At 37.9% G+C, this 15635-nt stretch overlaps 1 protein-coding gene across 2 annotated transcripts in view; it reads right to left on the bottom strand.

Moving 5' to 3' along the window:
• The window catches only part of GSDME (gasdermin E), a 30595-nt gene extending 17906 nt beyond the window's left edge, over window positions 1-12689 (bottom strand). Inside the window, exons 1-2 of one of the 2 annotated variants that reach the window (XM_039342083.1) lie at window positions 11521-12689; window positions 9659-9899 (exon numbers count right to left, since the gene is read on the bottom strand). In XM_039342083.1, the coding sequence (XP_039198017.1) occupies window positions 9659-9875 (217 nt within the window). In that variant the 5' untranslated portion in view covers window positions 9876-9899; window positions 11521-12689. The remainder of the gene's footprint in view (window positions 1-9658; window positions 9900-11520) is intronic. The other variant, XM_039342084.1, reaches the window with a different exon arrangement.
• Window positions 12690-15635: the final 2946 nt, after the last annotated feature.

The following is a 15635-nucleotide window of genomic DNA, read 5'->3' as shown; positions in this document are numbered from 1 at the left end:
GCTTGGGTAATCCAAGTTCCCCATCCTTGGAATGTATGGATCTGTATGCTATAAACCTCACAATACTTTGAAAGGATTGGGGTCTTAGAAATGCAACCATGTATATGGAACTGATATGCAAGTTCTGAGGTTTTGCTGGTTAAAGAAATATAGGAAACCAGAAGTTTTACGTTTTTATTCAGCTGAATAGAGATGGACACCTCTAAATGAGGAGAGCCACGAATGACAAGAAATCCTTGTATTTATTCTGAATAATTACATAAGCAACCCATCCAACAAAGCTGATACACATAAGATAAAGATTGCACCCAGTAAGTCTGCTACACTATAGATAAGAAGGGAGAAAGCAGAAGTAGCTAAACATGTTCCCATTCAGGTGTTCGTGGGTGGGTTAGGACACTGGGTATTGTTCTTGCTGTCCTTTCATGATCCTGCATCCAGGACTACAAGTGACCTGAGACAGAGGGGCCATCTGTATATTGATACTGTCCCCTAAGTCCTGGTCAGCAGAACATTTAAAGAATAATAGCAGTCATTCTAAATAACAGTTCTCTGAATTCCACCAGACGTTCTCTATCCACTGTGAAAACGAAATAGTCATAAAATAAGTCTTGCCATGCTTTGCCTGTCTGCCTATTTGTACTTAGTCTATCTATTTATATCACCCCAGAGTCCACCCCTAGTTCTGATGGACTCTGAACAATATAGTGAACAAAGCACGAAATTAAGGACAAAGGAAATAAAAACAACTTGATACAAATCTTGCTGGATATTAAAGTCAACCACATCCAAAAGCACACTGAAATAATAACTTTCAGCCAATGAAGAATTAAAGGAGGATTGGGACCAATCATGTATTTGAAAGACTAGCACAGAACAGACATTCCTATTCTAAATTTCTTGGGGTCTTGCATTTGTGTTGGGGTAATATGCAGTCCTATACTCTCAAGCTAATTCTTAATTCTAAGAGGTTACTATACGTTTAATATTCATTTTCTTCTACAACTTAAAAGGCTCATTTAAAGAATTAAATGAAACTAAAGGTCAGTAAAACAAGGAAAACTTGCAAGAGCTGTTGCCCTGACATGTTTGAAGTAGACTGAGTCACAGAAGCTATAGTAAATCATGCATGGCTTTTCTGAATTTTATTTTAACCATTACTGATACATCATAATAAACCAGCTTTTAAGAATAGGTTGCCCAATTATACAATTATTGCACTGTCTGTACACAATTATAGAGCACTGATTCGCCAGTATACAATTTTCTATTCTCCTTTAGTTTCTCACCATGGAATAATACCTGCTACCCTTGAGCTCTTTTGTCCTTTTTCTGGACAAGAAAGCGTGTTTCCCAACAAAAATAAAATAAAGTAAGGGAAAATAAAATGATGCTAAATTTGTTTGGTGTAATTCCAATTTCCTTTGTTTTTACTATAAAAAAGTCAGTCAGGGCAGAGAAACTGGTGGCTACTAAAGGAGATGTATATTCAAGATTATTAGCACTAGAACAGTGGTTCTCAACCTGTGGGTCGGGACCCCATTTGGGATCGAACGATCATTTCACGGGGGTCGCCAAACAACGCAGTCCGCCATTTTTTCCCCCTTTTCCTTAGCTGTGCTACTCCCTTTTATTCTATTGGCTTTTGAAAGCCAATAGAATAGACTCTCTTGAATAGAGTCTAATTCTATTGGCTTTCAAAAACCAATAGGAATTGTCCAGGCTGTCTTTGCCCTTCTGAACCCGCCAAAAGTCCCATTCTGCAAACGGTGCTGCACCAGTTGAGTAGTCCTCGACTTACGACCGGTTGAGTAGTCCTCAACTTATGACCAGTTGGGGGGTCGCGGCATTAAAAAGGTTGAGAACCACTGCACTAGAAGGTCATGACCTACAGACAGGGTGGCATGCTACTTTGTGCGAAGAAAGACATTTAGGCCAGCAACACTTCCGGAAGCATTATATTAGGAGAGTATTGGATATCTGGAAAAAATAAAAAGAAATAATTATAGGAAAATCCCCAACTGGGTGTCTATATTAGAAATGTGTACACATCCAAATTTGATAAGACGTGGGGGTGCTGTCACCTATAAAGTTATTTTGAATGAGAAAGGAGAATTAAAAGCGAGAAATACCTTAAAGGAAGAAGGAATTGATCTGGAATGGTGGGCTTATCTTCAAATTCAATCCAAATTTAATAAAGACAAAAAGGAACGGGGTATAAAGCAAGATTCTTCAGAATTAGATAAAATCTTATTTAGCAGGGAAGGCAAGATTATAAGTAAATTATATCGATATTTATTAGAGCAAGATATGATTGAGGAACAGGTGAAAGAAACGATGATAATTTGGTGTAAATATTTTGGACACAATATTGATTTGGATATTTGGCAAAGTTTATGAGAAAAAAAATCTAAAAATTACCTAGCAACCTCCTATAAGGAAAACCTCTATAAGATGTTTTATAGGTGGCACCTCCCTCCCACAAGACTAGCACGAATGAACAAGGGGAAATCCTCGATTTGCTGGAAGTGTGAAGAGACCGTTGGGAATTACTACCACATGTGGTGGCAATGCCCAAAGGCACAAAAATTTTGGAACTTATTAAAGAAGTGGTTGGAAGAAATTTTGCAAATAGATATAGAAGCCAAACCGGAATTTTTCTTATTGGGAATTATAGAAAGAAAATATAAGAAAGACACAAATTATTTACCACTGCATTTAGTAACAGAGGCACAAATAGCCTTCGTTCAAAAATGGAAAGAGAAAGATACTCCAACAGAAGAGGAAATATTACTGAAGATTTTCAATTGCACTGAAATGGATAGACTTACATGGGAACTCAAGGATAAAAGTGAAACCAAGTACTATAAAATCTGGGAACAATTTTATGATTGGATAGACAATAGAGGGTAACCAAGATAAATATATAGTGCTAGAATAAAATATAGATTATAGACAAATGTATATTTAAAAGATAAATAGACATATAGAAATAAGGGAAAAAGTGTTAATAGTATATTATAAATAGTGAGCAAAGTTCAAGAACTATATATCTATATGAGTACTAATACTATTGTAAAATGTTGGAAGATGTGTGGAACCAGTGATGTCATATCTATGTCCAATGTGTTTTTAATTTTGTATTATTAATAAAAATTTATAAAAAAATAAAATAAAATAAAGGAGATGTATATTCATGCCTCAAGGCATCGTGTCTAAGGCATTAACACTAAGCCATGCTTATTGGCAAATTGATGGTGTATATATGTATATTTTTACTCTTCATCTCATGTTTTATTTTTAAATCTTATTAATTGCATTGCTTGTTCACTGGAGCAGAAAGGCATATTATATTGTTGTTGTTGTTGTTAATTGCGAAGTCGTGTCCGACCCATCGCGACCCATGGACAATGAGAAATTCACTCATCCGATAGAATGATTTGATCTGATGATCATACATTCAGTTTGAGATTAATTCTGATGCATATTGTTCATATTATCTAATTACTATTTTAATCATTTGCATTAATTCCACGTTCACCTTGAAAGTTCAGGAAGGTTTATATGAGAAATCTACTATTTTTATGCCCCAAATTTTAAACATGGAATAGAGTAGCAGAGAGAGCTTAGAAATAAAATGACTATCTAAAATTCTATGGGTTTGTGGAAAAAATAGAAAGAGAGAAGATGCTTGGTCCTCCTACTAGATTATTTTTAGAATTTCTTTTTTTATATAAATATTGTATTAATTTTCTAGTTTTACAATCAAATACTTTAATAGACTACATATTGTCTGGGTCCATTAGTAATTCAGCTGTTGTTGTTAGTTGCAAAGTCGTGTCAGACCCATCGCGATCCCATGGACAACGTTCCTCCAGGTCTTCCTGTCCTCTACCATCTTCTGGAGTCCATTTAAGTTCATGCCTACTACTTCAGTAATTCCATTCAGCCACCTCATTCTCTGTTGTCCCTTTCTTCTATTGCCCTCAATCTTTCCCAGCATTAGCCCCTTCTCCAGTGAGTCCTTCCTTCTCATTAGGTGGCCAAAGTATTTGAGTTTCAACTTCAGGATCTGGCCTTCTAAAGAGCAGTCAGGGTTGATCTCTTCTAGAACTGACCGGTTTGAACGCCTTGCAGTCCAAGGGACTCGCAAGAGTCTTCTCCAGCACCATAGTTCAAAGGCCTCAATTCTTTGGCGCTCAGCCTTTCTTATGGTCCAACTTTCACAGCCATACATTGCAACTGGGAAAACCATGGCCTGGACTATACGCACTTTTGTTGGCAGGGTGATGTCTCTGCTTTTTAGTATGCTGTCTAGATTTGCCATAGCTTTCCTCCCCAGGAGCAAGCGTCTTTTAATTTCTTGGCTGCAGTCCCCATCTGAGGTGATCTTGGAGCCCAGAAAAATAAAATCTGTCACTACCTCCATTTCTTCCCCATCTATTTGCCAGGAATTGAGAGGGCCGGATGCCATGATTTTGGTTTTCTTAATGTTGAGTTTCAAGCCAACTTTTGCACTCTCCTTCTTCACCCGCATCAAGAGGCTCTTTAGTTCCTCTTCACTTTCTGCCATTAGAGTGGTATCATCTGCATATCTTAGGTTGTTGATATTTCTCCCGGCAATCTTAATTCCAACTTTTGATTCATCTAGCCCTGCCTTTCTCATGATGTGCTCTGCATATAAGTTAAATAGGCAGGGCGACAGTATACAGCCTTGCCGGACTCCTTTTCCAATTTTGAACCAATCAGTGGTTCCGTGTCGGTTCTCACTGTTGCTTCTTGACCCGCATATAGGTTTCTCAAGAGACAAATAAGATGGTCTGGTACTCCCATCTCTTTAAGAACTTGCCACAATTTGTTGTGATCCACACAATCAAAGGCTTTTGCATAGTCAATGAAGCAGAAGTAGATGTTTTTCTGGAACTCCCTAGCTTTCTCCATGATCCAGCGTATGTTGGCAATTTGATCTCTAGTTCCTCTGCCTCTTCGAAATCCTGCCTGTACTTCTGGTAGTTCTCGATCCACATACTGCTGGAGTCTAGCTTGTAGGATTTTAAGCATAACTTTACTAGCATGTGAAATGAGTGCAATGGTGCGATAGTTTGAACATTCTTTGGCATTGCCTTTCTTTGGAATTGGAATGTAAACTGACCTTTTCCAATCCTGTGGCCACTGTTGAGTTTTCCAAATTTGCTGGCAAATTGAGTGTAGCACTTTTACTGCATCGTCTTTTAAGATTTTGAATAGCTCAGCTGGAATACTGTCACCTCCACTAGCTTTGTTGTTGCTCAGATTTTCTAAGGCCCATTTCACTTCACATTCTAGGATGTCTGGTTCGAGGTCAGTGACCATCTCATTGTGGTTATCTGGGATGTTAAGCTCATTCTTGTATAGTTCTTCTGTGTAGTTTTGCCATCTCTTCTTAATCTCTTCTGCCTCTGTTAGGTCTCTGCCATTTTGGTCCTTTATCATGCCCATCTTTGCATGAAACGTTCCCTTCATATCTCCAATTTTCTTGAAGAGATCTCTGGTCCTCCCTATTCTGTTGTTTTCTTCTATTTCTTTGCACTGTTCATTTAAGAAGGCATTCTTATCTCTTCTAGCTATTCTCTGGAATTCTGCATTCAATTGGGTGTATCTTTCTCTTTCTCCTTTGCCTTTCGCTTCCCTTCTTTCCTCAGCTATTTGCAAAGCTTCCTCAGACAGCCATTTTGTTTTCTTGCATTTCTTTTTCTTTGGGATGATTTTAGTTGCTACCTCTTGTACAATGTTGCGAACTTCCATCCATAGTTCTTCAGGCACTGTCTATCAGATCTAATTCCTTAAATCTATTTGTCACCTCTACTGTATATTCATTAGGAATATGATTTAGTTCATTCCTGAGTGGCCTAGTGCTTTTCCCTATTTTTTTCAATTTAAGCCTAAATTTTGCAACGAGAAGCTCATGATCTGAGCCACAGTCAGCTCCTGGTCTTGTTTTTACTGACTGTATAGAGCTTCTCCATCTTTGGCTGCAGAGCACATAGTCAATCTGATTTCTATGTTGACCGTCTGGTGATCTCCATGTGTAGAGCCATCTCTTGGGTTGTTGGAAAAGAGTGTTTGTTATGACCATCGTATTCTCTTGACAAAATTCTATAGCCTGTGCCCTGCTTCATTTTGTACTCCAAGGCCAAACTTGCCTGTTATTCCGGTTATCTTTTGGCTTCCAACCTTAGCATTCCAATCCCCCATGATGATAAGGACATCATTTTTTGGTGTTAATTCTATAAGGTGCTGTAGGGCTTCATAGAACCGGTCAATTTCATCCTCTTCAGCACCAGTGGTTGGGGCATAGATTTGGATTGTTATATTGAATGGTTTGCCTTGGATTTGAATTGAGATCATTCTGTCATTTTGGGGATTGTATCCCAGTATTGCTTTTCCTATTCTTTTATTGACTATGAAGGCTACTCCATTTCTTCTGAGGGATTCTTGCCCACAGTAGTATACCTGATGGTCATCTGAGTTAAATTCACCCATTCCTGTCCATTTTAGTTCGCTGATTCCTAAGATGTCGATGTTCAGTCTTGTCATCTCTTTTTTGACTACGTCTAGCTTGCCTTGATTCATGGATCTTACATTCCAGGTTCCTATGGAGAAAAAATCTTTACAGCATCGGACTTTCCTTTCACCACCAGATATATCCACAGCTGAGCGTCCTTTCGGCTTTGGCCCAGTCGCTTCATTCTTTCTGGCGCTACTAGTACTAGCCCCCTGCTCTTCCCCAGTAGCATATTGGACACCTTCCGACCTGAGGGGCTCATCTTCCAGCGTCATATCTTTTTTCCTTTTAGTACTGTCCATGGGGTTTTCATGGCAAAGATACTGGAGTGGTTTGCCATTTCCTTCTCCAGTGGACCATATTTTGTCAGAACTCTCTGCTATGACCTGTCCGTCTTGGGTGGCCCTGCACGGCATAGCTTATAGCTTCACTGAGTTACACAAGCCCCTTCGCCACGACAAGGCAGTAATCCATAAAGGGGGCATATTATATAGAAAGTAAAATAAGATTCTGGTGTTCTAGGTTTTTCTCCTGGAATATGTCTATCTAACATTGTAGGAATGGTCTATCATTTTCTAGAATATTCTAGATTAGAAATGGGAAATGATTTGTAGACTACAAGTAGTCATTGACTTCACAATTGACTTTTACAATTTAATCCAAAATTTCTGTTACTAGATCAGATAGTTGTTACAGTAAGTGACTTTTGGCCCATTTTACAATCTTTCTTGCCACAATTTATTTATTTATTCAGAAAATATATATAGCTGCCTAATTGTTAACAGTGACTCTAGGCAGCTTGCAAACAATAAAAACACAGTATAAATAAAATAAAAATACTAAAAATAAAATAAAAAAACAACCCATCTCCCGGCAATAACACATGTAATTAAGTGAATCACTGCAGTTGTTGTTAGTAACACGTTTGTTAAGTGAATCTGGCTTCATTGACTTTGCTTGACAGAAAGTAACAACAGTTGATGACATGACCCCAGGACACTGCAATCATCTTAAATGTGAACCAGTTGCCAAGCATCCAAATTTTGATATGATTATGGGGATTCTGTAGCAGTCCTAAGTGTGAAAAAAGGTCATAAATCACTTTTTCAGTGCCCTTGTAACTTCAAATGGTCACTAAAAGAACAGTTGTAAGTCAAGGATGTCCTGTATTCCTAAAATAGCCAATGTGTTATAGGAGAAAAATCAAAATCCACTATTTTACACATTCCTGCTTAATTTAAAAAAAAACATAGTTTGCAAACCATAAGGATGAGTTCTCACAGAACCACACCAAAAAAAATTACATTGTGATTTAGCATGGCATGAGAACTCAATCAATAAGATGCTGTTAACAGTAGTCAGAGCAAGAATGTATACTCCCCTTCAGTGAAGGAACAAGATATCAATTTAAAGTAAAAAATCTTTAACATCTTTAAAAACAGCAAATAATGAAGTTCCTCAATGATCCTGAACTGTAATCCACGAATTTGGATACCACCAAATTAAAAAATATGAACTAGCAAGTAAAAGCAATTTTCTGAAAGAAAAATTATGTCTTTAATTATATTAATTATAGCAGGGTTTTTTTTAAAAAAAACCTAAACTACTAAATGGTTTTTCAAGATATTATGCCTGAATTCAATTTAAATCTATCTACTACATCCCCATGGAGAGAAGGAAGCACAAGGTTTCATCTGAGGCCCAGTACTCTTCAATATCTTCATCAATGATTTAGATGAGGGAATTGAAGGAGAACTCATCAAATTTGCAGATGACACCAAACTGGCAGGAGTAGCCAATACCCCAAATTCAGGATGTAAAAAGATCTTGACAAACTTGAATAATGGGCCCTATTCAACAACATGAGTTTCAATGTGGAGAAAAACAAAGGTACAAAGTAAAGATTGGGCGAGACCTGGCTTAAAAACAGTAACTGTGAGAGGGACCTTGGAGTCCTAGTGGACGATCACTTGACTATGAGCCAGCAGTGTGCAGCAGCAGCCCAAAAAGTTATACAATCCTGGGTTGTATAAACAGAGGCATAGAATCAAGATCACATGCAGTATTAAGACCGCTTTATAAAACCCTAGTAAGACCACACTTGGAATACTGCAGCCAATTTTGGTCATCATATCACAAAAAAGATGTTGAGAGTTTGGAAAAAAATTCAGAGAAAAGCAACTAAGATGATTAAGGGCCTGGAGACTAAAATATACAAAGAATGGCTGTAGGACTTGGGTTTGGCTAGTCTAAAGAAAAGAAGAAATAGGGGAGACATGATAACAGTATTCCAGTATTTGAGAGGCTACTACAAAGAAGAGGGGGTCATATTATTCACCAAAGCACCATAAGTCAGGACAAGGAACAATGGTTGGAAACTGATCAAAGAGAGAAGCAATCTGGAATTAAGGAGAAACTTCCTGACAGTGAGGACAGTTAACCAGTGGAATAGCTTGCCTCCAGAAATTGTGGGCACTCCATCACTGGAGATTTTTAAGAAGAGGCTAGACAGTCACTTGTCTGAGATGGTATAAGTCCTCCTGCTTGAGCAGGGGGCTGGACTAGAAGACCTCCAAGGTCCCTTCCAGCTCTATTCTATTCTATTTCCAACTGACTAAAAGCAATGATATTCTAAATTATAGGTATTAATTTAGCAATATTCAAAAAATGTTATCATTAATTACTGCTATTCTGAAAGGTCAAAGTGCTTTCTGAATACAAATTGAGACATTTACTAAATGATTAGACTTTAGCACTTATTCTGTAAGTGAACATATTAAGTACTGCAAGTAAGTCATTTTATAGCACGTACCCCATAAAATGGTGCAACTTAAATTGAATTTTCACCAATCAATGAAACTGTAGAAAGTTTCACAATTTAAATTATCTAATAGATCAATCTGAACAATTTTGATTGAAAATGGATTTCAAAAACTTGCAGAAAACCAACAAAAGAGCAAAGTAACATGTAAAGTAATATTGCTGTATCTAACTTTTTTGGGGGGAAAATGATAACGATTTTAACAACAGTAATAAAGCAGGTAATTATACAATGATGCATAGTACTTTGCACTTCCTCTTATCTCCTATAACAGAGTATAACTGTGACTCTACCTGGCTTTATAGGTTCATGCATATCTTCAGCAAGCACATCATTCAATGAAACTGATGAGAGATGGTACTTTGGATTTTGCCAGCACCAAGTTTTCTTTTTCTTTGTGACTAAGTTCAGGAACTGTAATTTATCTAAGTTATTCAGGGATGACACAGAGATTAAGTCTCCTCCACAGTCAACCTCCTTCACAAAAGTCTTGGTTGCTTTTGCAAACATCCTTAGGAGATATTCAACAAAAATCTGCAGAAACAAAATCAAAATGTGAGAAATACAAATAGTGTGTGGAAAAATGTTCATTTACTAGTAATCTTTGACATTACCTCAGTTGGAACAAATATTTATATTGCTAAGTGAGGCAGCTATTAACAGAGTTGCACTCAATTTTACAACCCTTTTTGCACAGTTGTTAAATGAATCACTGTGGTTAAGTGAATCTACCTAATCATTAAACAAATCCAGCTTTTCCCATTGACTTCGCTTACCAGAAACCATCTGGGAATATCACAAATGATAATCACAGAGCCCTAGTATGCTGCAATTGTCAAAGATTCATGTTGATTACCAAGTGCTCAAATTCTGGTCATGCAAATGCTACAATATTCATATGTGCAAGAACCTGCCATAAGTTACTTTTTTCAGTACTGTTACAAGTTCAAAGTCAATAAAAATGGTTTTAAGGCAAGGACTATCCTTTAAAGTATATGTCGAAAGAAGGTATTGATTTGTACTTATAAGATTTCTACCCAGCCATACCTTGACATTTTGCTGCCTATTGCTGTAAGAAAACAAAAGAACTTTATTTTAACCAAAGTAAGGCAGATATATTTAAAAATACAATATTGTAACATCAATTTTATTTTATGTAGGGAGTTGGTGACTGTCAGCAAACATGTCTATGACATTTAAGGCAATGAAAAATGTGATCATATATTTTTTCTGCTTTAAACTCTTTGATTTTTTTTTCACATAACAGAATAACACCATTCATTTACTCTACAGACTATAACAGCACATATGTGCAACAGTGGCAGAAGTAAAAAGAAAGCAGCCACAACTAGACATTGTGTTTGTGTAATAAATGTACAGCTGTAGTTGTAAGACAGTAAGAAAAGAATCCAAAGCAACACAACCCTTTTCTGTTTAAATTTAAACTACAATACTTTAAAGCAGCATTTCTCTTGCTGATATGAGGAATTTTGGAAGTTGGTCCATATATCTTAAAACTGCTTAAGTTGAGAAACACTAGCCTAAAATAGAAATTTTGGTGGTTTTAGTTTACCTCACTTGGTACAGCTGTAAGAGTTACAAAAGATACAAAGAGAGGGAGTATTTTGTAATTCTTGGTACTAATTTGGATAATCAATTTATGACCAGCAATTTATGAGCAGCAGCAGCAGCACACCCTCCCCCCCTTTCTAATCACACTGAACAGGAAGGTCTTCATGAGGAAGGAGCAAGCGAGATAGAGACAACGATAGTTCGGGTTCGGAGGGCAGAAGAGGGTGAATCTCGCCTTGGCTCAGCAGAGCTCTGTCCCGGTCGCTGAGAGAGAGGCAGAGGGTCGCGCTACAAGAAGAGGACAGCAGCATCAAGGGGGTGGAGGCCAAACGCCTGGGACACTGGCTAGACTTGGTACAAGTCTAATCAACATGAATCTTTGACAATTGCAGCATACTAGGGCCCTGTGATTATCATTTGTGATATTCCCAGATGGTTTCTGATAAACAACAGGAGGAAAATTTAGCCGAGAAAGGACCACGTGGGGTGGGGTGGGGAGAATAAGTTGACCCCAGTGCAGTAAAAAGCGGCTTTCACCTAGAATTGCATCTGCACCTCCCTTACGCTTCCTTTTTTTACTCACAATAACAGGATCGACAATAACTCCACTGCGCAAGACCAATTTCTTCGCAATTGCTGCAATCCAAGTTCTATTGTTAGGGCCTATCGCTCCAGTCTGCGATGCCTCACTCGACTGTAGCCAACCCTTCTCCTGACTCGCTTTCCGAACTCGCCGCTTTCTTTCTTTTATTCGCTCGTGACCGGCGGGGAGGAGGTGTGCTCCAAACGAGGGGCGTGGCCAAATACTGCCTCTGCCAGCGCCGTAACAAATACGAACTGACGGACTCAACCATGATGCAAACGGTGATATAGGAAGGAATGAGAGACAACTGTGCAAGCATTCATTTGAAAGCTGCCTAATTGGAACTTGTTTTATTTTCTTGCGTAATAATAATCTTTGTACTTAGATTTGCATGCCTGCTTAAGAGGCTACTTAAAATACATTTCTGTTTAGGCAACTTGAAAAATACTAGGTCTGTATTTCCATGTTTCCAATGATTAAAGGTAAATACATAAAAACCAAGATGTGGGCGGAATCACGGGGAAGAATATCTCCCACGGCACCCCTTGCACTTTGGTTTATAATCCATAGCTGAGTAAATATTATCAAGGCCAGCCAAACTCATAAGCACGAGCTTTTAACTTCCCAGGATTTCATCAGCAAGGTGCTATGAAAATAGAATAAAACTAAAAAATCTAAAAATCAGTCAAAATGTAAATATAAAAAGTGGTTTAGATTTAGTCTGAAAGAATGTAAGGCTACCAGATGTGGGCTAAAAAAAATTATGCAATCAGAGGATGACAAAATAATTTTTTGCAGCCCTGATGAATTAGTCACCACCAGATGTGACAAGTGCTATATTATATACATAACATCAAGAAACTAAAAAACTGGTTGATCTTCATTTTTTTCTGTTATACACAAAAGCAGCAGCCTAAATTCTGAAGCTTGGAAACCAACCTGGAACAGATTTTCCTCTTGAGTGCAATTAATCATTTTTTTCTAAATAACATTGCATTCCTTGTGTTAGCAAGCCATGATATAAATTTTAATACTGGGTCAATCCACAGATTACATGGGGCCCACTTAAAAATCAAAGCCCTCTTTAAGTTAGCAATGGATGGATTAAAAGTAAAAAAAAATCATGTTTCATGATAAAGTAAAAATTGTATTTGTATCATATTCTCCTAGGAATAGCTTGCAAGTTTGGCTTTGCTGCCTTACCTGGGACAAAAAAAACCTTAATAGGGTACAATGACTCATGCTTTTTTTTTCTAATTAGACTACCTACTGCAAAGCATTTTACCTGGAGCTGCTTACAAAGATTATTCAGAAACTAGTTAGTCCACAATTCAATGTCCCAAATGCTAACCAAGTCCCTTCATTAGGAGCACTTTGTACTTATGCTATTGACCTTCCCTCCAAAGGGAAGCTCCCCAAATAATTAGTGCTGCTGCTTCTGCTCACTCCCTAGCTCCCTTTTCTTTCCAGAAGTAGGGCATTAGGAGCAGTTTTTCACTAGGTAACCTAATAGATCAGGCCAGTTGGTACCTATGCACAATCCTAAAGAGCTTTCTAACCAGCACTTTAAATTGCACCTCAAAACTAGCACTTTAAATTGCACCTGGAAAGTAACTGATAATCAATGCAAGATCCATAGTGTAGATAATAGATAAGACTAATTCAAAAAGAAAAACAGAGACCAGTCTGGCTAGAATAGCTTGCTGTTTCTTCAAAATCACTTAAAATCATGCTGAGAACAAATATTCTGGGGGTAAGGTGACCAACCGTCCTCCTTTAGGGAGAACAGTCCTCCTTTTTTAAGTTCTGTCCTCCCTCAAAAAGTGTCCTCCTACATGTCCTCCTTTTTGATATTTGAAGACTAATCTATGTTCTCATAGAACGCTCAGAACGGCATTCCAATACCTTTTTTTGATGTTTTTTTTTCCAAATTTTGTATGAGCTGTGCTACTCCCCCTATTGGCTTTTGAAAGCCAATAGGAATTGCTGCTGAGCGCGCCAAAACACCCGGCCGGCAAACTTTGCACATGTAAGTTGTCTGCAGCGAAGGCGAATTGGCAGGAACTTTGCACCCCTCCGTTACCCAACTACACCATCTCCTAGTTAGTCCCAAATATACCTGGAGGAGACTGGAGCGGCGATGCCACGGTAACTTTATTTATTTATTTTTATTTTATTTATGAGACTTATATACCGCTTTAAGTGCAAGCACTCTCTAAGCAGTGTACACCAGTAAGCAATGTATATATATATTTACATTGCCCCCAACAATCTGGGTCCTCATTTTACCTACCTCGGAAGGATAGAAGGCTGAGTCAACCTTGAGCCAGTGAGATTTGAACCGTTGACCTGTTGAACACAGTCAGCTAACGTGGCCTGCAGTACTGCTCTCTAACTGCTGCGCCACCTCGGCTTTCTCTTGATCTTCGCCCCTGCTTAGACAATAATGGCTGCAGGAGCAAGAGGCAGGGACAGTGGGGCTGCTGCAGGCGGGTGTGAGGGGCAGCGGTGCCCAGCTGCTCCCCATGCTGTGAGAGCCGCGGGGCCTACTCTACATGGGGCTGTGCAGGGTGGGCGGTGGTGCTGGTGGGGCGGCTGCAAGCAGGGTGTGTTGACGGCGGGCTGTCCCCCTGGGGCCAGAGCCAGCACAGCTGGTGCTTTGGGAGCTGCGGGGCCCGCTCTACATGGCGGGGCAGCAGTGCTGGTGGGGCGGCTGCGGGCGTGGCATGTAAGCATAATTACAATATAAAATGTTATTGTTACAAATGTTTTTTATTATGCATTTATCATATTATAGTGTATTCTGTATTATTGTTGCAATGAATAAAATGTTTATTTTATTTACAATATTTTTTTCTTCAATTTATTTGTGTCCTCCTTTTCATTGTAAAAATGTTGGTCACCTTACTGGGGGTCATTCTAGATCTAGCCAGATTGAGCAATCTGCTTTTGAGTCCTTTTATGTCTTAAGTTGTCATTTTATTGGTTTTTAGTTGTCAGACCTACTGCAAATGTTTTAAATGATTTTTATATGAGATTTGCTTGTAATGAGGTACAAATAATATCACACAGTTGGTTTTCAATATGGTCAAGGGCAAAGTGAGGCATTTTATGCCTCAGTACTGCAAAATGGCTTGAATAGTATGGCTTTGTGGCTAAATTCATGTGGTTTTACTAATTACATTTCCACACTTTACTGAATGAAATAAAATCCTGGGTAAGGTGATATGTATGTATGTCATAGTTCTAAACATCAGCAGGTACTGTAATCCAGTTTGTAATCAATTTAAAATACTGACTCAAATTATGGCAGGATTAAAATATATTTATTTGTCATATAGATATAAATATTTTAATACATTCAATAAAATTTAAAATTTCAAACATAAATATTCTCCAGTACTTAGATTACATATATACTGGATTTCTGCTCTTCAGATTCACCCTGTAAAGAAAACAAAGGCAAATTTTTGAAATGCACACTAAACCCTACAATTTTTACCATAAACTAACATAGACATTCCAAGTTTAAAGCAGTTGACACGCCATTGTTTTTAAAACTGAAGTAAATGAAGCTGACATCCCACATTTCTAAATTAGCTGGTACATGGAATAAGAGTATGCAGCATCCAACTTTTTTTTTAAATGTCCATTCATACATAAAGGTATTCCTTGACTTACAATAGTTCATTCAACGATCATTCAAAATTACAACAGTGCTGAAAAAACTGACTTATGACCATTTTTCACATTTATAACGGGTGCAGCATCCCCATGGTATATGATCAAAATTCAGACACTTGGCAAATGACTCATATTTATGACAGTTACAGTATCCCAAGATCATGTGAGCACCTTTTGCAACCTTCTGACAAGAAAGTCAATGGGGAAGCCAGATTCATTTAACAACCTTGTTATTAACAACTGTAACAAGAAAGGTAAAATGGGGTAAAACTTACTTAAATGTTTCTCTTAACAACAGAAATTTTGGGCTCAATTGTGTTGTAAATCAAGAACTACCTGTACTTTTATATAAAAAAACTGCCTGTTTGCTTACCTGAGTGTAGTCTTCAACAATATAACTAAATTGATTGGGGGGGAATAATATTCAATCA

Source organism: Crotalus tigris, unplaced genomic scaffold (assembly GCF_016545835.1).
Source record: "Crotalus tigris isolate CLP2741 ecotype Arizona unplaced genomic scaffold, ASM1654583v1 scf7180000017774.6281472, whole genome shotgun sequence".
Taxonomy (NCBI): Eukaryota; Metazoa; Chordata; class Lepidosauria; order Squamata; family Viperidae; genus Crotalus; species Crotalus tigris.
Note: the sequence above shows the minus strand (reverse complement) of the source record. Positions and strands in the feature narration are given on the sequence as shown.